At 38.7% G+C, this 21,712-nt stretch overlaps 1 protein-coding gene across 9 annotated transcripts in view; it reads left to right on the forward strand.

Annotated features, from left to right (window-relative positions):
• TTBK2 (tau tubulin kinase 2) overlaps positions 1-21,712 on the forward strand; it is a 182,920-nt gene that overhangs the window by 79,784 nt on the left and 81,424 nt on the right. For 8 of the 9 annotated variants that reach the window (XM_055278906.2, XM_055278903.2, XM_055278904.2 and 5 more), the window contains 3 exons: positions 2,485-2,558; positions 13,150-13,290; positions 15,665-15,769. In XM_055278906.2, coding sequence (XP_055134881.1) covers positions 2,485-2,558; positions 13,150-13,290; positions 15,665-15,769 — 320 coding nt within the window. Of the gene's footprint in view, positions 1-2,484; positions 2,559-10,117; positions 10,207-13,149; positions 13,291-15,664; positions 15,770-21,712 lie in introns of those variants that run through there. The other variant, XM_055278911.2, reaches the window with a different exon arrangement.

Raw genomic sequence — 21,712 nt, forward strand, 5'->3', positions numbered from 1 at the left:
TTTGCAAATATATGTAAAATACATGTTAAGTGATCAACATGTACTGTGTACATTGTGAATTATTGTGTTCTCCATTGCACCCATTCTTGCTAGCTTATACCCCCTTTTTAAACAAAAACATAGACAATGATAGAGCAGTCTTATAACTGGTTGATAACACAGGTGCAAAAAAATTAGTCTTTTTTTTTTTAAGGGAAGGGGTCTTGCTATGTTGCCCAGGCTGGTCTCAAACTCCTGGCCTCACGCAATCCTCCCATCTTAGCTTCCCAAGTGGCTGGGATTATAGGGAAAGCCACTGCACCTGGCTTTGCTGAGTCTTAATTGTATTTATGTATTTATGTCAGTTAGGTGGCAAATTTTTTTTAGTGTTTCATCAGTCTACCAAATCTTCGTCTTTAAGCTTTGGCCTGTTACTCTTTCTTACTTTCAAGCAAGCTCCTTCAAAGGCTGTCTGCCCTCATATTTCATATTCTCTTTACTCTTTAACCCATTATAAACTGGCTTCTGCCCCTTGACTCACTAATGACTTCCGGTTTATATTAGTACTTCTCAGCCTTTCTATGTACTTGTCAATGTCCACTTCTGCCCTCATGAAGTGTTCTTCTCCCTTGGTTTCTGTGATACGGCTCTCTCAGTTTCCTCCTATCTTTCAGGCTATTCCTCTATTTCCTTGAGGGACTCTTATTTTTGCTCATGCTTTGAATGTTGCATTTTCTAGGGCAGGCATGGTGGCTCATGCCTGTAATCCCAGCACTTTGGGAGGCTGAGGCGGGAGGATTGCTTAAGCCCAGAGTTTGAGACCAGCCTGGGCAAGATAGTGAGACCCTGTCTTTAAAATAATAATAATAATAATAATTAATGTTTCATTTTCCAAATTATGTGCTTAAGTTTCTTTTCCTCTTATATTACATTCTTTTACTTGTCAATCTTCCGTGTATTGTCCATGAACTAATGGTTCCTCAATGTACATCTGGAGCTCTGCCTTTTGGTCTCAGCGCCAGGCCTGAACTTACAATGTCTACTGAATTCACTTGATTGTCCTAAAATTCAACATTTTAGTATCCCTTAAAATCTATACAGCCTACTATATTCTCTTATTTTGGTATAACTTTTCATTTAATTTTGCCAATTCTAGTAAAAAACTACATCTTTAATATTGGTCAGGTTTATCTTATTTTATCTATCTCTAATCCCCTTATTCTTTCTCCTGGATATTGTAACTATCCCCCAGAGTGACCTTCTCCACTAGAATTGACCCCTTTGTGGTCTACCCTCCTCATTGCTGCCACAGTGTTTTAGTATGTTATTCTTTATCTTAAAATCTTTTCGATACTTCTCATTACCCTGCAGTAGTTTTCAAATATCTATCCATGCCCTACCTGCTTTAGGATCATTTAAAGAACTTTTGAGGTCAGGTGCAGTGGCTTATGCCTGTAATCTCAGCACTTTGGGAGGCTGAGGCGGGCAGATCGCTTGAGCTCTGGAGTTTGAGACCAGCCTGGGCAACATGGTAAAACCCCATCTCTACAAAAAATACAAAAATCAGCCAGATGTGGTGGCACACACCTCCAGTCCCAGCTACTCGGGAGGCTCAGGTGGGAGGATCATTTGAGCCCTCCAGGAGGCAGAGGTTGCAGTGAGCCAAGTTCATGCCACTGCACTTCAGCCTGGGCAACAAAGTGAGACCTTGTCTCAAAAAAATAAAAAATAACAATGAGCTTTTGAAAAGTTCATATTCTTTATCTTTCTCCACAGATTCTGAATCAATATAGAACTGAGGAATCTTTAAAAAGTTTTCCACTGCCTTTGGGTCAGTGGTGTCAGAAAACAAAATAAAGTTTTCCAGCTGGTTTTCATAAGTTGCCAGGGTTGAAAAACACTAACCAATATGTGTGGCTCAGTTCTTTTGGGGAGTCTTTGCATGCTTTTCTTTAATTAGATTTCTGCTGTACCCCTGCTCCCCTCTGTGCCCCAGCCAGCACTTTTTTAGGTTTCTCAGATGGAACTCAGGTTGAAAATCACTGGGCTAATCCACATCAGCGAGGCCCAGAAAGATTGTGTGTCTTGCTGACGTCATAACAATGAGTACCATAACATATCTAAAATTCAGGGTTTATATTCCTAACATAGTTCTTTTTTATTGCTCTTCTGTGGCTTCATATGTATTGTATCTGGGCAGGTTGATCTGAACTGACCACTTAATCTTTTCCTCCCTAAATAAATTACCATACATTTGTTTCCTCATTCATATATTGTTTATTTATTCATTCAAATAATCATTTATTTGACCACCCAAAGGAATAGCACAGTGCCTGGGAGGAGAGGAGGTAGGTAGAAAATTTGAATAATATAAGTTTTCTATCCTTAAGGTTCTCAAGATGTATTTTATGTTCAATCATAAAACACTATACAGAAAAGCAAATTATTAATTTTTTAAGAGAAACCATAGTATATTCTTTTCCACTGTTTTCTTTTTTTATCCAGGGAAAGACCATGTTTGTAGATTTATTGGCTGTGGGAGGAATGATCGATTCAACTATGTGGTCATGCAGTTGCAGGTAGGTTACCTTGAAAATGTATCTTTAAATCCTTCGGTTTTGATCAAAGTATACAATTACAGTGAATATGAATAAAAAGTAACAACATTCTTGGTACCATGTGATAATGTTTTATACTGTGCAGATGGAACTTTATTTAAACAGACTTGATACAGATTTTCCAAAAATGAAATAATTGTCTTTGTCTGCTATTTGAGTTGACCTGTATCTTTACTGATTGTCATCTTTGCGGTTTTCAATCCCTGCATGGATGAGGGGATATAATGTGAATCTTGCCCCTTCCACTCTTCATTACCTTAGGGGTTCCAGTTTTCCATTTGTATTCTAAAGTATTGTCTTAGTCTGTTTTGTGCTGCTGCAGAATACCCGAGGCTGAGTAATGCATAAAGAACAGAGATTTATTTCTTACCATTCTGGAGGTTGGAAAATCCAAGATCTAGGGACCCACATCTTGCAGGGGACTTCTTGCTGCATCATTCCATAGTAGAAGTTGGAAGTGCAAGTAAGTATGCACATGAGCAAGGAAGGTGAAGAAGGGGTCCCAGTTCATCCTTTTTATCAGGAACCTGCTTCCAAGATTACCCCACTTCCACACCAAAATATGTCTCAAAATAAGACATATATATGGCCAAAAAGCATATGAAAGAATGTTCAACATCTCTAATCTTTAGAGAAATGCAAATCAAAACCACAGTAAGACACCAGCTCACACCAGTCAGAATGACTATTATTAAAAAGTCAGAAAATAACAGATGCTGGTGAGATGGTGGTGAAAAGGAAACACTTATACACTGCTGGTGGGAATATAAATTAGTTCAGCTACTGTGGAAAGCAGTCTGGAGATTTCTCAGAGGACTTGAAACAGAACTACCATTCAATCTAGCAATCCCATTACAGGGTATATACCCAAAGGAATAATATCATTCTACCAGAAAGACACATGCACTTATGTGTTCATTGCAGCACTATTCACAATAGCAAACAAGTGGAATTAACCTTACATGCCCATCAGTGGTGAACTGGATAAAGAAAATGTGGTACATGTATACCATGGAATACTACACAGCTATAAAAATGAATGAAATCATGTTCTTTGCAGCAACATGGATACAGCTGGAGGCCATTATCCTAAGCAAATTAATGCAGGAATAGAAAACCGAATACTGCATGTTCTTACTGATAAGTGGGAGCTAAACACTGAATACACATGGACACAGAGAGGGGAACAATAGACACCAGGGCTTACTTTGAGGGTGGAGCAAAGAAGGAAGATGAGGGTCGAAAAACTACCTATTGGATACTATACTCACTACCTGTGTGACAAAATCATTTCCACACCAAACCCCAGCAACACACAATTTGCCCATGTATCAGACCTGCACATATACCCCCAAACCTAAAATAAATATTGAAAAAGAAAAGAAAAACCATAGCAAGTACCAGTCTTGACTACTTGAAACTTTGAGATAGAGGAGAAATGCCATTCCTTTTCTTTTTATTTTAATCAGTAACATAACTCTGTTCCCTATATATATTTTTTTGAGACGGAGTCTTGGTCTGTCACCCAGGCTGGAGTGTAGTAGTGCAATCTTGGCTCACTGAAACCTCCCTCTCCCAGGTTCAAGCGATTCTTCTGCCTCAGCCTCCCAAGTAGCTGGGAGTACAGCCGTGCTCCACCATGCCCGGCTAATTTCTGTATTTTTAGTAGAGGTGGGATTTCATCATGTTGGCCAGGCTGGTCTCGAACTCCTGACCTCAGGTGGTCTGCCCGCCTTGGCTTCCCAAAGCGTTGGGATTACAGGCGTGAGCCACTGCCCCCAGCCTGTTCCCTGTTCTTTAGATGGTAGTGGAGTTAAGTCGAGGGAGCAGAGGAAAGAAATTCAGAAAAGGAATATTGGAATAATGGCTACAGTGGGGAGAAGAGGGAAACCTTTCTGTTTTCTCTGACACTACCTCTAACCCTGAAAACACACATACACACACACACACACACACACACACACTGAACTATAGTCACCCTCAAAGTTTAAAAACCATGGTTCATCTTGATCTTGCTGCCTAGATCTAGAATTCTCAGTATTTCTTTTCATCTTAAGCAAACGTTGTTTTGGGCATTTGGTTTATTTTATTTTATTTTATTTTATTTTATTTTATTTTATTTTATTTTATTTTATTTTATTTTATTTTATTTTATTTTTTGAGACAGAGTCTCGCTCTGTCTCCCAGGCTGAGTGCAATGGCACAATCTCGGCTCACTGCAACCTCCGCCTCCCGGGTTCAAGCGATTCTCCTGCCTTAGCTTCTGGAATAGCTGGGATTACAGGTAGTTGCCACCACGCCTAGCTACTTTTTGTATTTTTAGTAGAGACAGGGTTTCACCATGGTGGCCAGGCTGGTATTAAACTCCTAACCTCAGGCGATCTGCCTGCCTCAGCCTCCCGAAGTGCTGGGATTACAGGTGTGAGACACCGCGCCCAGCAGGTTTCTTTATTTTCTTTCAAGTTATCTAAATAACAGTGATTCTAGAGATATAGATCCTGGCCTAAATGCTTCCTCTTCTCATCAGGAGGCTTCTCTTGTTTCCCTCAGCCATCCTTCAGATTTCATTTAGATTTAAAGATACTAACCTCTGTAGACTATAATCTTAAGGTCTTTCTGAGTCATGTGATTCACTAACTCTTGAGCCAGCCTAGTTTTATTTCTTTAAGCAGCTATCCCTGAACCTTTTTTTTTGAGACAGAGTCTCACTCTGTCACCAGGGAGGAGTGCAGTGGCGCGATCTTGGCTCACTGCAACTTCCACCTACTGGGTTCAAATGATTATTGTGCCTCAGCCTCTCAAGTAGTTGGGATTACAGGTATACACCACCACACCTGGCTAATTTTTATGTTTTTAATTAGAGACTGAGTTTCGCCATTTTGCCCAGGCTGGTCTCGAACTCCTGACCTTAAGTGATCCACCTACCTCGGCCTCCCAAAGTGCTGGGATTACAGGCGTGAGCCACCATGCCTGGCCTTTTTTTTTTTTGAGATGGAGTCTCGCTTTGTCACCCAGGCTGGAGTGCAGTGGTGTGATCTCAGCTCACTGCAACCCTCGCCTCCCAGGTTCAAGTGATTCTCCTGCCTCAGCCTCTGGTGTAGCTGGGACTGCAGGTGCGTGCCACCACACCTGTCTAATTTTTGTATTTTTAGTAGAGACACGGTTTCACCATGTTGGCCAGGCTGGTCTTGAACTCCTGACCTAAGGTGATCTGCCCGCCTTGGTCTCCCAAAGCCCTGGGATTCTAGACATAAGCCACCGCGCCCAGCCTCTGAACCTTTTTAGATCATTAATTTGGATCCTGCTTTCTCTCATTTTGGCTAGTAATAATATAACTTTTTATGTGACATTTTATAGTTTTCATCTGGATTTATCATCTTATTTGATCCTCATTATACCCCCATGGGGAGGAGAGAACAAGTTTTATCCCTCTTTTACACATGGAGAAGCTGAGTCTCAAGGAGGTTCGTGATTTGTCTGGTACTAGCCTACTTGATGGGTATTAAAGCTTGGTGGAAGCCTGAACTCAGTATTCTTTAGGCAGTAATAAGAAAAAACTGTTTTGTCTCAGGTTACTATTGACTGGAGAATTATAGAAAGCAGCTTTTTTTCTTTAGTCTGCAGAGTCTTTCTGAGTCTTAGCGTATACTCCTTTTCATTCTTGTACTTACCTAAATCTGACTTTCTGTAAATGGGAAGGCTCCTGGTACTGGGAAACCTAAGAGACTGCTGTGTATTAGGCAATGATGACTTTTGTGGCCTTTGGCAAGTTCCTATGGATTTGTCTAAGAACTTTTCCATTTGAATTGCATGCTATATTTTTTTCCTGTCACAAGAAAGTTAACCCATTTAAACTCCCATCTGTAGAGTTTGTGGTTGACTTGATTCGGGATTGGGCTAAAGCTGGTATAACCGCTAGAGCATATTTTCTCTTATTTGACATATGGAAGATAACTACTGGGTCTCCTCCATGTATTCAGCTTCCCACAGACAGTCCTAATTTATTCTAAAAACCATAAATTCATTATTCTTAAGATAAACTTGTTCTTTTCCTCCTGCTGATTCAATTACATAATATCTGCCTTAAAAATTTTTAAGGAACAACCTTATCTCTGTTGTAGAAATTCTATTTGCCATTAAAATGTTTTTTAAAATCTTACAGAGCTCAAGCAGTTGTACACATTTTTTTTTCTGAATTCCTCTCGCAAGACCTTGGCCAGGTCTCACCTAATATTTTGTCACCATTGAAGCTTTATATGAGCATCTTTAGTATAGCCAAAGGGTGATATATTGTGATAAGTACATCAACTACAGAGGTGCAAAACATTTTTTCGAGTTCTGTAACCAGTACAACTGTAGATCTAGATTGCCTAACACCTACTACCTTTTAAAAGCTTTTTATTATGGGAAAAATTAAACACACACAAAGTAGAGAGAATAGTATAATTTACACCCATCTACTCATTACCCAACTTCAACAACTATCAGTATATGGCTAATCTTGTTTCAAGTATTTTCTCTTTCTCCTGTCCCTCCCGAAATTATAGCTAATCCAAGGCATATTTAATCTATATATACATTTCTAGAAGACCAGAACTCTTTTTTTCTTAAAGTAACCACAATACCTAATAATAATTCCTTAATAATAGCACAAATATCAAGCCAATCTTCAGTTTCATTGATTGTCCATCTCTTTTTTTTTTTTTTTTTTTACATTTGGTTTATTTGAATTGAGTTCCAAATAGGGTTCACACATTGTTTATCTCTTAAGCCTCTTTTAAGCTATTGGTTCTCTCTCTGTCTTTTATTTTCTTGCAATTTTCTTTTCGTTGTGTTTATTGTTATTGATAAAAATGGAGGAATTTGACATGCGCACATTACCATATTCTGGATTTTGCTGGTTGTTTCCCTGTGGTTGTCTTTAATATGTATTTCTGTCTCCTGTATTTCCTATAAATTGATGATTATATAAGATTCCAGTTTTACTTTGCAAGGATACTTCAGAGGTGGGTTGTGTGCTTCCTCTTGAATCACATCAGGAGGCAGTATCTGGTTGTCCCTCTTTCAGTGAAGTTAAGATTGGTCAGTGGGTTCAGGCATTGTCAGTCTGATCCATCCATTTTAAAGTTACCAGTGGTTTTTCTCCTAATGGTTTTATTAACCCATTTGTAATCATCATCCATTATTTTAATGGGGGTTGCAAATACAGTGTTCTATCATTTTATTCTTCTTTTGTTAACTAGAATTCTTCTTCAGTTTGTAGAATAATGAATTGGTTCCCTAATATAAACACATAATAAATATATCACTATATAATAAATCCATAAATTCATGGATTTAACATGTTTGATGTCTTTCAATTATTGCAGTTTTATTTATTTTTTTGAGATGGAGTCTCACTCTGTTGCCCAGTCTGGAGTGCAGTGGCACGATCTTGGCTCCCTGCAACCTCTACCTCCTTGGTTCTAGCGATTCTCCTGCCTCAACCTCCCGAGTAGCTGGGATTACAGGCTCACGCCACCATACCCAGCTAATTTTTTTATTTTTAGTAGAGATGGGGTTTCCCCATGTTGGCCAGGCTAATCTGAAACCCCCAAAGTGCTAGGATTACAGGCATGAGCCACTGCATCTGGCCTACGGTTTTTTTAATATTCAGATTGTCTCATCTTTTGCTACAGGGGCTTCTTTCATGTTGGATCTGGATTCATTTTGTTAGTACTAGGCTGCAGCAGTCTTTGATAGCATCCTTATTTTTTGGTGCAACACTATGTACCAGGCTCATTCTGTATATTTCATACTCCAGATCTGGAATCAGCCATTTCTCCATTAAGCCTTGGCTCCTTTTAATGGGAAATGATGTTTAGAGACCAAACTCTAGATGATGTGGGTGTCTGTTGAAAGTGGATTGGTCGTTATTTTTAATTCTTTTCAAGTGGATGGATTTAAGAAATACATTTTAAAAAATGAGAAAGTATGCCATGGTTCATATTGATGTTTCTAAATCAAATTTACAATGATGTAATTGCTAATAACTTCTACTTACATTTTTGTCTCTTTCCTTTTATACACCCCACCCCCCCTTTTTTTTTTTGAGGTGGAGTCTTGCTCTGGCTGGAGCACAGTGGAGTGATCACAGCTTGCTTCCGCCTCTACCTCCTGGGGTCAAGCGATCCTCTCACCACACCTTCCTGAGTAGCTGGGACTACAAGTGTGTGCCACCATGCCCAGCTAATTTTGTTTTGTTTTGTTTTGTTTTTTTGAGACAGAGTCTCTCTCTGTCGCCCAGGCTGAAGTGCAATGGCACGATCTTGGCTCACTGCAACCTCCACCTCCCAGGTTCAAGCGATTCTTCTGCCTCAGCCTCCTGAGTAGCCTGGACTACAGGCACGCGCTGCCACCATGCCCAGCTAATTTTCGTATTTTTAGTAGAGACGGGATTTTACCATATTGGCCAGGATGGTCTCAATATCTTGATCTCGTGATCCGCCTGCCTTGGCCTCTTAAAGTGCTGGGATTACAGATGTGAACCACCATGCCTGGCCCTAATTTTTAAATATTTTGTAGTGATGAGGTCTCAGCATGTTGCCCAGGCTGGTCTTGAACTCCTGGGCTCAAGTGATCCTCCTGCCTTGGCTTCCCAAAGTGTTGGGATTATAGATGCGAGCCACCACACCTGGCCTACACTTTTTAATGTATATAGATGAAATTATATGGTTACAATTTACATGAAAATAATTCAGTACGTGTGGGTGGTAGGGGAGAGGATATGGATGGGGAGGTGAATAATAGATGAAACAAGACTGGCCATGAATTGATAATTATTAATTCTGGGTGACCAGTAGATACATGAAGGTTCATTATATTATTTTTTCTCCTTTTGGGTATGTTTCATATCTTCAATTTAGCAATTCACTTGCATTTTTATTGAGATCTTGTAAATTTATAGAGAAATGAACTTGCTTCTTTTATTCATTCCACATTATTATATATAGTCCTCTTCCTTTTTTTTTTTTTTTTTTTTTTTTTACAAACTGTGGTGGCTTGTGACATTTTATGTTATTTAAAAAATTTTTATTTTAGGTTTGGGGGGTACATGTGAAGGTTTGTTACATAGATAAACATGTGTCATGGGTTTTTTTTGTATGTAATATTACATCACCCATGTATTAAGCTCAGTACCCAATAGTTATCTTTTCTGCTCCTCTCCCTCCTTCAGTCCTCCCCCCTCCAGTAGACCCTAGTGTCTGATGTTTTCTTCTTTGTGTTCGTAAGTTCTTGATTCTTCATTTTTTGAATGACTGCATATCAGTCAGTAAGATGACTGTACCATTATTTATGTAACTATTCATTTATTAATGTACTTTATTTATGTAACTATTCATTTATTAATGTACATTATTTATGTAACTATTCATTTATTAATAGTACCCCCTTATCTGAAGAGATGCTTTCTAAGACCCCAAGTGGATGCCTAAAACCACAGATCATACTGAACCCTGGACATCTGGGTAACTGATTGGGCCACTAAGTGATTAATGGGCAGGTAACAACATGTGGATACGCTGGACTAAAGGGGTGATTCACGTCCTGGGCCTGACGGAGCAGGATGGTATGAGATTTCATCACACTACTCAGAATGGCCTGTAAAGTAAAACTTATTAACTGTTTATTTCTGGCATATTCCATTTAATATATTCGGACCACGGTTGACTGTGGGTAACTGAAACCAGTAAAGTAAAACCATGGATGAAGTAAAACCGTGTATAACCATGGACTATTGTATAGGTTGTTTTTAGTTTTTCTTTGTAACAAATAATAATTCATTAGCAGTATTTACTTTAAAGTATAATTTAGTGGGTACCTGCATGTTTTTACCACATGTTAATAACACTTTACCCCATACTCTTATCAGTTTCGTGTTTACCTTCTCAGATTTTGTGAGTTGATATGTTAGGCTTATATTTTAAAATATTTAAATCTTTTAAAGTATTACTAATGTCATAAATAAAATTTAATTGATTTCCTTTTGAAAGTTTTTGTGGTGAAAGCTGTTTACAAATAAAATTTCAATATTAGGTATATTTTCAGCAATCACAATTTTGATTTTTGAAGAAAAAACTATTGGAATGCTAATAAAAGTTATTAGGTACTCTCGTGGTTATACAGTTCACTGCTGTAGATTGGCACTTATTTAACATTTGCTACAGGTGCAGGGAACAACAAATTTCCATTAAAAATAATAACTATGGTAAATCCCAATTAATTTATATTATGAGAAAGCTGCATTTAAAAAAGAAGATACGAAGTATGAAAGGATCCTGACTTTACTGTAACTTTTAAACTGTTACTTGAGGAGTACTTCATATTTTATTTTGAATGATATTAATCTAAGAATTTATTGCTTTTCAAAAGTGAATCAATTGTCTTTAGATGAAGTGATGATATTAGTGGCATAGTACCCCTAAATATATATTATAAAATTGTGGGAATAGATTGGGGTATTTAAATCGCCTTGTGGTAGGAGAGCCAGTCTTTTCTTTGGGAGGTAGTGCTGCAGGGCCATGGTCCTGCTCTCCTTTTCAGATTACTGGTTTGTTACCTAAGCAGCAAGGACCCTTGGTGGAGCAGCATCATGAAAAAGTCTGTAGAAAAGCTCTGTGAAAGAGGACTGTAAAAGAAGAGCACTTTGGGGTCAGACAGAGTTAGATTTGGAAAACAGCTTTACATTAACAGCTTAACGTTATTTAACCTCTTTGAACCTCAGTTTCCTTATCTGTAAAACAGACACAGGAACAGCTTCTATTTAGGGTACTGTGAGGCTTCAGTGCAATCATGAATGGCAGAGGCTGGATGTATTCATTGCTTTTATATACTTGTATAAGTAAATTAAATGTTTGTCATATAATGTTTGGTCATAATAACAATAGTTAGCATATGTTGAGTACCTATTGTGTACCACACAGTATTCTAAAAACTTTATATGGGGCCAGGCATGGTGGCTCACACCTGTAATCCCAGCATGTCAGGAGGCTGAGATGGGAGACAAGGAGTTTGAGACCAGCCTGATCAACATAGCGAGACCCCGTCTCTATTTAAAAAATAAAAAACACACAAAAAATCTTTAAATAGATCTTGTTTAATCCTCACAGAGCTCTGTGAGGTAGGTTTTATTAGCTTGTTTTTATGAGGAAACTGATTGAAGAAAGTTAAGTAGCTTGTATGAGAATATATGTTAGGCAGTAATGAGGAATTAGTGCCCTTTGTATGTATATGCATTATATATACTTGAACACACACACACACATATTTTTTTGAGATGGAGTCTCGCTGTGTTGCCCAGGCTGTAGTGCAGTGGCATGATCTTGGCTCACTGCAACCTCCGCCTCCCTGGTTCAAGTGATTCTTCTGCCTCAGCCTCCCGAGTAGCTGGGACTACAAGCGCGTACCACCACACCCGGCTAAATTTTTGTATTTTTAGTAGAGACAGGGTTTCACTGTGTTAGCCAGGATAGTCTCAATCTCCTGACCTTGTGATCCGCCCACCTCAGCCTCCCAAAGTGCTGGGATTACAGGCGTGAGCCACCGCTCCTGGCCTGATCACATATTTTAAATAAATAAATATAAATGTAAATAATATAAATTATGTATTTGATTACTTATATTTTAAATAATCAAGACTATTTTTTGTTATAACTTCAGAGATAAAGGGAAACATGATGAATCAGAAACATGATATGCCAAAAATCTGGTTTTTCTAAAACTTATCTGAAACATTTGTATGATTAAGAGATCTGTTGAGTGAGAGGATCACGATTTGGGTAAAATTCTTGCTATTGGCTGGGTGCAGTGGTTCATGCCTGTAATCCCAGCACTTTGGGAGGCTGAGGCAGGTGGATCACCTGAGGTCAGGAGTTCGAGACCAGCCTGACTAACATGGTGAAACCCCATCTCTACTAAAAATAGACAAATTTGCTGGGCATGGTGGCATGCACCTGTAACCCCAGCTACTCGGGAGGCTGAAGCAGGAGAATTGCTTGAACCCGGGAGGTGGAGGTTGCAGTGAGCCGAGATCGCGCCATTGCACTCCAGCCTGGGCAACACGAGTGAAACTCCACCTCAAAAAAAAAAAAAAAAAAAGGCCGGGTGTGGTGGCTCACGCCTGTAATCCCAGCACTTTGGGAGGCTGAGGTGGGCAGATCACAAGGCCAGGAGATCGAGACCATCCTGGCTAACACAGTGGAACCCCGTCTCTACTAAAAAGATAGAAAAAATTAGCCAGGCGTGGTGGTGGGCGCCTGTAGTCCCAGCTACTCTGGAGGCTGAGGCAGGAGAATGGCGTGAACCTGGGAGGCGGAGTTTGCAGTGAGCCGAGATCGCGCCACTGCACTCCAGCCTGGGTGACAGAGCGAGACTCCGTCTCAAAAAAAAAAAAAAAAAAAAAAAATTCTTGCTATTTTACTGAAAACATTTTTTAATGGTGAGTAGTTTCCCAGTCTTCTCTTATAATATAGTTTTAGTATTGTATTTGAAAGTGTTTATTTGATTTCCATAGGGTCGGAATCTGGCAGATCTTCGCCGTAGCCAGTCCCGAGGCACATTCACCATGAGTACTACTCTCCGGCTGGGTAGACAGATTTTGGAGTCTATTGAAAGCATTCATTCTGTGGGATTCTTGCATCGAGACATCAAACCGGTAGGGACCTTTTCTATCCAGAGCACAGAATGAGTTTGATACTTTTTTTTTTTTTTTTTTTTTTTTTTTTTTTTTGAGACGGAGTCTCGCTCTGTCGCCCAGGCTGGAGTGCAGTGGCGCAATCTCGGCTCACTGCAAGCTCCGCCTCCTGGGTTCACGCCATTCTCCTGCCTCAGCCTCTCTGAGTAGCTGGGACTACAGGCGCCCGCCACGACGCCCGGCTAATTTTTTGTATTTTTAGTAGAGACGGGGTTTCACTGTGGTCTCGATCTCCTGACCTCGTGATCCGCCCGCCTCGGCCTCCCAAAGTGCTGGGATTACAAGCGTGAGCCACCGCGCCCGGCCGAGTTTGATACTTTTAATGTTATGATGGGACACAATAAATTACAAATGTAGCTTTGTGTATTTGCTGTGGTAAAATATGAGGTAATATTTTCATTCCAGTAGAGACCTGGAAGCAAAAATATAACTTACCTCTTAATTTTTTTAAGTGATAATTACAACTACAACTTATTTTCAGGAGTTTTTCTCATACAGTGAAAATAAAAACTTGAGACTGGGGCAGTGGCACATGCCCATAGTCCCAGCTACTCAGGAGGCTGAAGCAGGTGGATTCCTTGAGTACAGGAGAGGGAGACTACAGTGAGCTACGATCGCTCCTGTGGATAGCCACTGCACTCCAGCCTGGGCAGCATAGTGAGACCCTGTCTCTTAAAAAAGCTTTATGTTTGACTATTATTATGTGTGCTAACATTGCCAGTTACTTAACCTTATGTCTAAATTGGCATTATTCCTTGGTTTCTTTTATAGATATATTGGTTAACAAACTATATATGTTGCTTTTAGTTGTTCATACTGTGTTCTTGAACTATTTGTTAAGTCAAAAATTATAAGAAATCATCAGTTGTGAAAGACGTTATTTTTCTCCTGAGTGCTACTGTGGAAATATAGTGGGGTTTTTATTTACTAATCTTTTTGGCTTAGAAATTGTCATTTCCATAAGTGTGAAATAGGCTTTTTTTTGTGCTTTTTGGTGTTTGATTGTTCATTAGGTGAAATGACCCATTTCTGATATACCATATTTACTATAAATGTATCATATGTTGGTACAGTTGAAAAGTATAACCGTCAGTTGTTACATGACTTCTAAAATTAGTTTATGTGAAAATGCTAACTAAATTTAACATAGTAGAGTCAGTCTATTTCTATGCATCGTTATTTGAGAACCATGGTTGGAAGAGTTTCTATTTTTATCAGAAAGCCCATAAGTAGAACAATATTAAAACAACAACAAAAAAAAACTAACAGTTCTGGTAACAATTTGGCTTTTACCTTCACAAGTCCTCTTACTTACATACTCATCTTTGCATTTGTGGTCATTTAATATCACGCTGATTTTCTTTAGGGGAAGAATACAAAGTGTATTTTCCTTAAGTCTGTTTTGAAATGTTTCTATAAGTTGTATTTTTGTATTTTAATTTTGGACTTAGTGAAATTCAGCTTTATGATGCTTATAGGAAATTCGTTTTTGTTTTTTTTTTGTGACAGAGTCTCACTCTGTCACCCAGGCTGGAGTGCCGTGGCACAATCTCGGCTCACTGCAATCTCTGCCTCCTGGATTCAAGCAATTCTCCTGCCTCAGCTTCCTGAGTAGCTGGAATAACAGGCACACGCCACCACACCTGGTTAATTTTTGTATTTTTTTTTTTTTTAGTAGAAACGGGGTTTCACCATGTTGGTCAGGCGGGTCTCAAACTCCTGACCTCGTGATCCACCCACCTCGGCCTCCCAAAGGGCTGGGATTACAGGCATGAGCCACCGCACCTGGTTAATTTTTGTTTTTTGGTTTTTTTTAGTAGAAACGGAGTTTCACCATGTTGGTCAGGCTGGTCTCAAACTCCTGACCTCGTGATCCACCCACCTCAGCCTCCCAAAGGGCTGGGATTACAGGTGTGAGCCACCACACCTGGCTGCTTATAGGAAATTCTTTTAAATTTCTACGGGTTTTTTCTTTTTTTTTTTTTGGTCCATCTCTGATTTCTCCTATTTTAAAAAGTAGGGATTGAGTTGTCATTTAAGCATTAACTTAGACTAGAATTTCAGGAACTTAGAGTTCCAAGTCTAGTTAATGTTGTTTTGTATGTAACCTTAGTCATTTACATCCTTTTTTGCTCAAAGTTTACCTGATATTAAGCATTAATAGAACCCAAAACTAAATCATATTTTAATACCACTGAACATCATTGACTAGAATAGTATATTTGGAACATGTATGTTATGTAGAGCTTACATAGAAGAAGACTTAAAATGTAAGAATGATAAAATGTAAGGACTATTATAAGAATGTATATATTTTCCTTCTTTATTTTTCTAGTCGAACTTCGCTATGGGTCGCTTTCCTAGTACATGTAGGAAATGTTACATGCTTGATTTTGGCTTGGCTCGACAATTTACCAATTCCTGTGGTGACGTCAGACCAGTAAGATTTTTCATATTATTATCAAATATTTGATAATTACCCTGGTATTTATAGTATCACACTTTTTAAACAATGCTAATTATTTATCCTAATGGGTGTTATCTAAGAAGTGGCATATACATTTAATGATTAAATTATAGAATGACAATAAATTTTATTGTTGAGATTTGTGGCTTCAAAAAATGTACATTAGAGGGAGATTTAGAGTGGTCTTATAGTAAGAACACACGTTGACCCTTTGAGATTAGGGGTCATTTTTGCAGTGTGAGACCCTTTCTACATACTATAATTCTATTTCAGTTATTGTACTTTTTAACTCCCAAATTTCCACTTAGTTCTCTTCATTGATATTCTCTATTTGGTGCCACACTATCATCACATTTTCTTTTACTTGTTTAATCAAGCTGTCCTTTATTTCTGAAAACATACCTATAATGGCTACTTTGAAATCTTTCTCTGTTAAATCCAATATCTGGTCACTCTCACAGACAGTTTCTGTTGCCTGCCTTTTTCCCCCTATGTGTAAGTCATACTTTCCTGTTTCTTTGCATGCCTCATGATTTTTGTGTTGGAAACTGGGCATTTTAGGTAATATATTGCAGCAACTCTGGGTACTGGTCTTCCCCTTCTAGGGCTTGTTGTTATTTTTTGTTTAGTGGCTGACAGGATCATTTTAGTGAAATCTGTTCCGTTCTCCCTTCCTTCCTGCGAACCGTACACACAGTATTAAGACTCTGTTGTTGCTCTTCAGGGAGGTGCATCTTTGGGTATGACCACAATTACACTGTGATGGTAGTGGTGCCAGTAAGGCTCACTTCTGCTCCTTGGCCACATCCAGCTGTTGAACTTCACTAATTGCAGGCCGGTTACTTTATTGTTTATAACAATATCTTGGGGGCATAAATACCTTGACTAACTAATTTAATCAAATTGTGGCTTCTAAAATGGAATCATTTCTGAAGTCAGCGTTTGATCGTTGTTCTGACGTCAGGTCTTTCAGCTATCTTTTCCCCCTACTTCTCTCCTGCCCAGCTATTCTCTAAGCTGTATCTTCAATGAATTTCCTCCCAGTTCCCTTTACCACAACCTCTATTTTTGATAGGGCTTTTAGGTTTGTTAAAACATTAGGCAAACTAAATTGAACAGAGTTTAGTTGAGCAAAGAATGATTCATGGATCAGGTAGCCCCCAGAATAAGAATAGGTTCAGAATGACTCCGGGGCTGCCACATGGTCAGATAACATGTATGAACATAAAAAGTAAAATGAGTACAGAAAATGTAAGTGAGGTACAGAAACAGCTGGATTGGTTACAGCTGGGCATTTGCTTTATTTGAATCTGTTTTGAACAGTTGGCTGATGTGGTTGGCTGAGACTTGGCTATTTGTTACAAGAGTAGTTTACAGTCTATTTACACAAGTTAGGTTACCATCATTACATCTAGGCCAGCCATAAAACATGTACAGAGGCAGTTTTAGGCCAAACTTAATTTAGCAATAAAACTGTAAGGCATTGATGTCACTCTGTCAATATCGTAAATGGGCTTATTTGGTCTCCGTATGGGATTCAAATGAGACCAAGTCTTATTTGGTCTCAGCTCCTGTCTGTTTTGGGATCTGTCTGCTTCTTTAAAGTTTTGGTTTGAAGAAATTAATAATAAATATAAAATAAAAAATAAATATAAAAATAAAAAATAAATATAAAAATAAAAGTTAATGTCATACTTTTTTGGATTGTGGTTGAAATAATTTTCTCATATTGTTCTACTAATATAAAATCAAAAGTTCCCATTGTAGATTTGTTTCATATGTACAATTATTTATTTATTGCTAGGAAACTTGAATTGGTTGTTTGGATTGTCTAAGTATACCGTCATGTTATCTGCAGAAATCTGTATTTTGATTTTGTTTATTTTGTCTATATATATATATATATATATATATATATATTCCAAAAGAGTGTAAAAAACATTAAAAAATTAAGGAAGAATAACAAAACATCACTGGCCTCCATCTAGGTTAAGAAATGGCATGTTACCAGGCCGGGCGCGGTGGCTCACGCTTGTAATCCCAGCACTTTGGGAGGCCGAGGCGGGCGGATCACAAGGTCAGGAGATCGAGACCACGGTGAAACCCCGTCTCTACTAAAAATAGAAAAAATTAGCTGGGCGTGGTGGCGGGCGCCTGTAGTCCCAGCTACTCGGAGAGGCTGAGGCAGGAGAATGGCGTGAACTCGGGAGGTGGAGCTTGCAGTGAGCCGAGATTGAGCCACTGCACTCCAGCCTGGGTGAAAAAGCGAGACTCCGTCTCAAAAAAAAAAAAAGAAATGGCATGTTACCATCTTAGAAGCATGCTGTGGGTCCTTTCCTGATCATATCCCTTTTTCTTCCTCAAGCAGCACTGACAAATAGAGCTTACTATGATGATAGCAATGTTCTGTATCTGTACTGTCTTATATGGTAGCCACTAGCTACATGTGGCTATAGAGCACTTGGATTGTAGCCAGAGCAAATGAGGAACTGAATTTTATTTTATTTTATTTTTTAATTTAATTTAATTTTTTTTTTTGAGATGGAGTCTCGCTCTGTCGCCCAGGCCAGAGTGCAATGGCGCCATCTCGACTCACTGCTACCTCCGCCTCCTAGATTCAAGCGATTCTCTTGCCTCAGCCTCCCGAGTAGCTGGGACTACAGGCGCCCGCCACCACACCCAGCTAATTTCTTTTTGCGTTTTTAGTAGACACAGGGTTTCACCATGTTGGCCAGGCTGGTCTTGAACTCCTGACCTCAACAGGTCCACCCTCTTTGGCCTCCTGAAGTGCTGGGATTACAGGCATGATCCACCACACCTGGCCCAGGAACTGAATTTTAAATTCAATTAATTTTAAGTGGCTATCATATTAGCCAGTGCAGCCCTTGACATACTCTCCATTCTATATTTTGTGTTAACTAGTTTCTTTGTTTTCTTTCTTCTCTCTTCTGCAGATCTTGAGGGTACTTGTTTTGGAGTTAGGGAGCAGATGCAGATAGCTGCCATGACAGGCCTTCATGTTTAGCTTATAAATTTAACCCAATCTACTTTTAATTTTTTTTTCCAGTCCCTCTCTCCCTCTTCCCTCTCATATTCCTTTCCCTCTGCTTTTTACATTTATTATTATTATTTAAAGAGACAGGGTCTTGTTCTGTTGCACAGGCAGGAGTGCAGTGGTGCAATCAAACCCATTGTAGCCTCAAACTACTGGGCTCAGGTGATCTTCCTGCCTTAGCTTCTCAAAGTTCTAAAATTACAGGTGTGAGCCACCGTACCTGGCCTCCTCTGCTTTTTTATTATTTTATTATTATTATTATTTGCTTTTTCCCCTGATTTGATGTATATTGTTGTCCTTTTTTATTATTATTTTTCATTTCTACTTTGGGTTTGGGGCACATGTGCAAGTTTGTTATATAGGTAAACTCGTACCATGGGGGTTTGTTATATAGATTATTTCATCACCCGGGTACTAAGCCTAGTACCCGATAGTTATTTTTTCTGATCCTTTCCTTCCTCCCACTCTCCATCCTGAAGGAGGCCCCAGTGTACGTCGCTCCCTTTGTGCCTATGAGTTCTCATCATAACAAATACTGTTTTATTATCACAGTAAATACTCTGTTGGCTGATCAATATGTAATAGTAGTTGGTCTGTTAATTGAAAAGATTCATTAAGGATGAAGAATCATGACATATTACTTTAAGCATTTTTTATATTTTTCTTTGTTTTGTAAGTCTTTTTGTTTTAAACTAGTTAAGACTCATAAGAAGTTACAAAAATAGTACAGTTACCATGCACCTTCATCCAGCTTCCTCCAGTGATAATACCTTACATAATCATAGTACATTGTCAAAACTGGGAAATTGATGTTGGTATATTATTATTAACTCAAGTACAGACTTAGATTTTACCAGGTTCAACATGCACGTTTTGGTGGGGGAGGGGTGGTATATGAAATTTTATCACATGTATAGATTCATATAACCAACTGCTATAGTTTGAATATTTGTCCCATCCAAATCTGATGTTGAAATTTGATTCTCAGTGCTGGAAATGAGGCCTAATGGGCAGTGTTTGGGTTGTGGGTTGGATCACGCATGAATAGATCACTCCCCTCCCTTGGGAGTGGAGGAGTCGTGAGTTCTCACTCTGTTAGTTCTTATGAGAGCTGGTTGTTAAAAAGAGCCTGGCATCTTCCCCCACCTTCTTGCTTTGTTTCTCACCATGTGACCTCTGCACATGCCTCCTCTGCTTTGCTTTCTACCATGAGTGGAAGCAGCCTGAAGCCCTCACCAGAAGCAGATGCTGGTGCCATGTTTCTTGTACAACCTGCATGCAGAACTGCGAACCAAACAGACCTCTTTTCTTTATAAATTTCCAGCCTCAGGTATTCCTTTATAGCAGGGATGTCCAATCTTTTGGCTTCCCTGGGCCACATTGGAAGAAGAATTGTCTTGGGCGGCACATAAAATACACTAACAATAGCTGATGAGCTAAAAAAAAAAAAAAAAAAATCACAAAAAAAAAATAATGTTTTAGGAAAGTTTATGAATTTGTGTTGGGTTGTGTTCAAAGCCATTCTGGGCCACGTGTTGGGCAAGCTTGTTTTGTAGCAGTACAAATGGACTAAGACATCAACACCATAATCCAGATAAAAAACTATTCTATCACCATGAAGGAACTTCCTCAAAACGTAAATGTATATTTATTTACCAATCTTGTGGTATAGGACCATCAGTCAGAAGGCATTACAGAGGGAATGATGGAGTGTATCTGTTATACCAGTGTGGTGTTTACGAAGTTGGTTTTGACAGCCTCTACTCTTTATCACCTTTAAGATGTATTAGTTACATTAAGTAGGGTTGTGAGGGGCAAAGAAGTCCTAAACTATATATATATATATGCAACACTTTGATTCATAATTTCAGAGTTGAACTTCTGTTTACCTAATGATTTGAATCTGCCTGTTCATTTTTTGTATGTATCCTGCTTTTAAGGCATTCCCCAGTTTCAGCCCTTCAGCTGGCATCTCACACTGGCCCTTTGTGTCTAAGCTCTTGGAGTGACATGTTTTCTCCTGTTGCTCCCTTCTTAACCATTCACCTGAAACTTCCAGTGCCTAGGATTGTAGTAACTTACATAAGAAAAATGTTTAAAGTCTTTTTTCTCTGTTAGTATTTCAGAATTTAGCTGAATTTGAGATATTTTCTTAATTCCATTGGGAGTAGTTGTATTACATAGTTCTCCTTGCATTTTTTCCCCTGATCTTTCCCTTTTGTTAGCAATAGGCCAGGGCTCATTCCTAGAGTCATTCTCTTCTTTCTTGATTTATTCTCCTAGGAGTTCATCCCGTCTCTAACATACATTCACTCCTTTACATTCACACTGCTTCTGCCCTTGTACTAATTTTGTTGTTTCTTGTTTTAATTGTTAAAACAGTTTCCTCACGCATCTCTCTGTTTTCTCCTTTCAGTCTATCTGTTATACTTCCACCAGAGTCAACATCCATCCAGAGCATTTTCTCAATCATTACTTTCCAGCTTAAAAATATTTTATGAATTCCAATTACCTACACGTTATAAACCAAATTAAAGAAGACCTTAATTTGACATTTAAGTCCTTCCTTAATCTGACTTCAACCTATTTTCTGTTTTTTTTTCTCTCATGGTCTGCTGCAGTCATACCAGATTTGTTTCTCTAACACCAACAGTGTTTTCCTCCCTCTTTGCATTGTTCACCATGTTCTTTTTACTTAAAATGCATCTCATTTTTTCTATTGTAATTCTGTCAGCCCTTCAAGGCCCGATTTATTTTTTCTTTTTTGTTTTCATTTGAATATCTAGGTATCAAATAAAATATGCTCCATAGATTGTTAAATACTTTCACTTTTTACTTTCTTTTTCTTTCAAAATGTTTTT

This window comes from Symphalangus syndactylus, chromosome 5 (assembly GCF_028878055.3).
Source record: "Symphalangus syndactylus isolate Jambi chromosome 5, NHGRI_mSymSyn1-v2.1_pri, whole genome shotgun sequence".
Lineage (NCBI taxonomy): Eukaryota > Metazoa > Chordata > Mammalia > Primates > Hylobatidae > Symphalangus > Symphalangus syndactylus.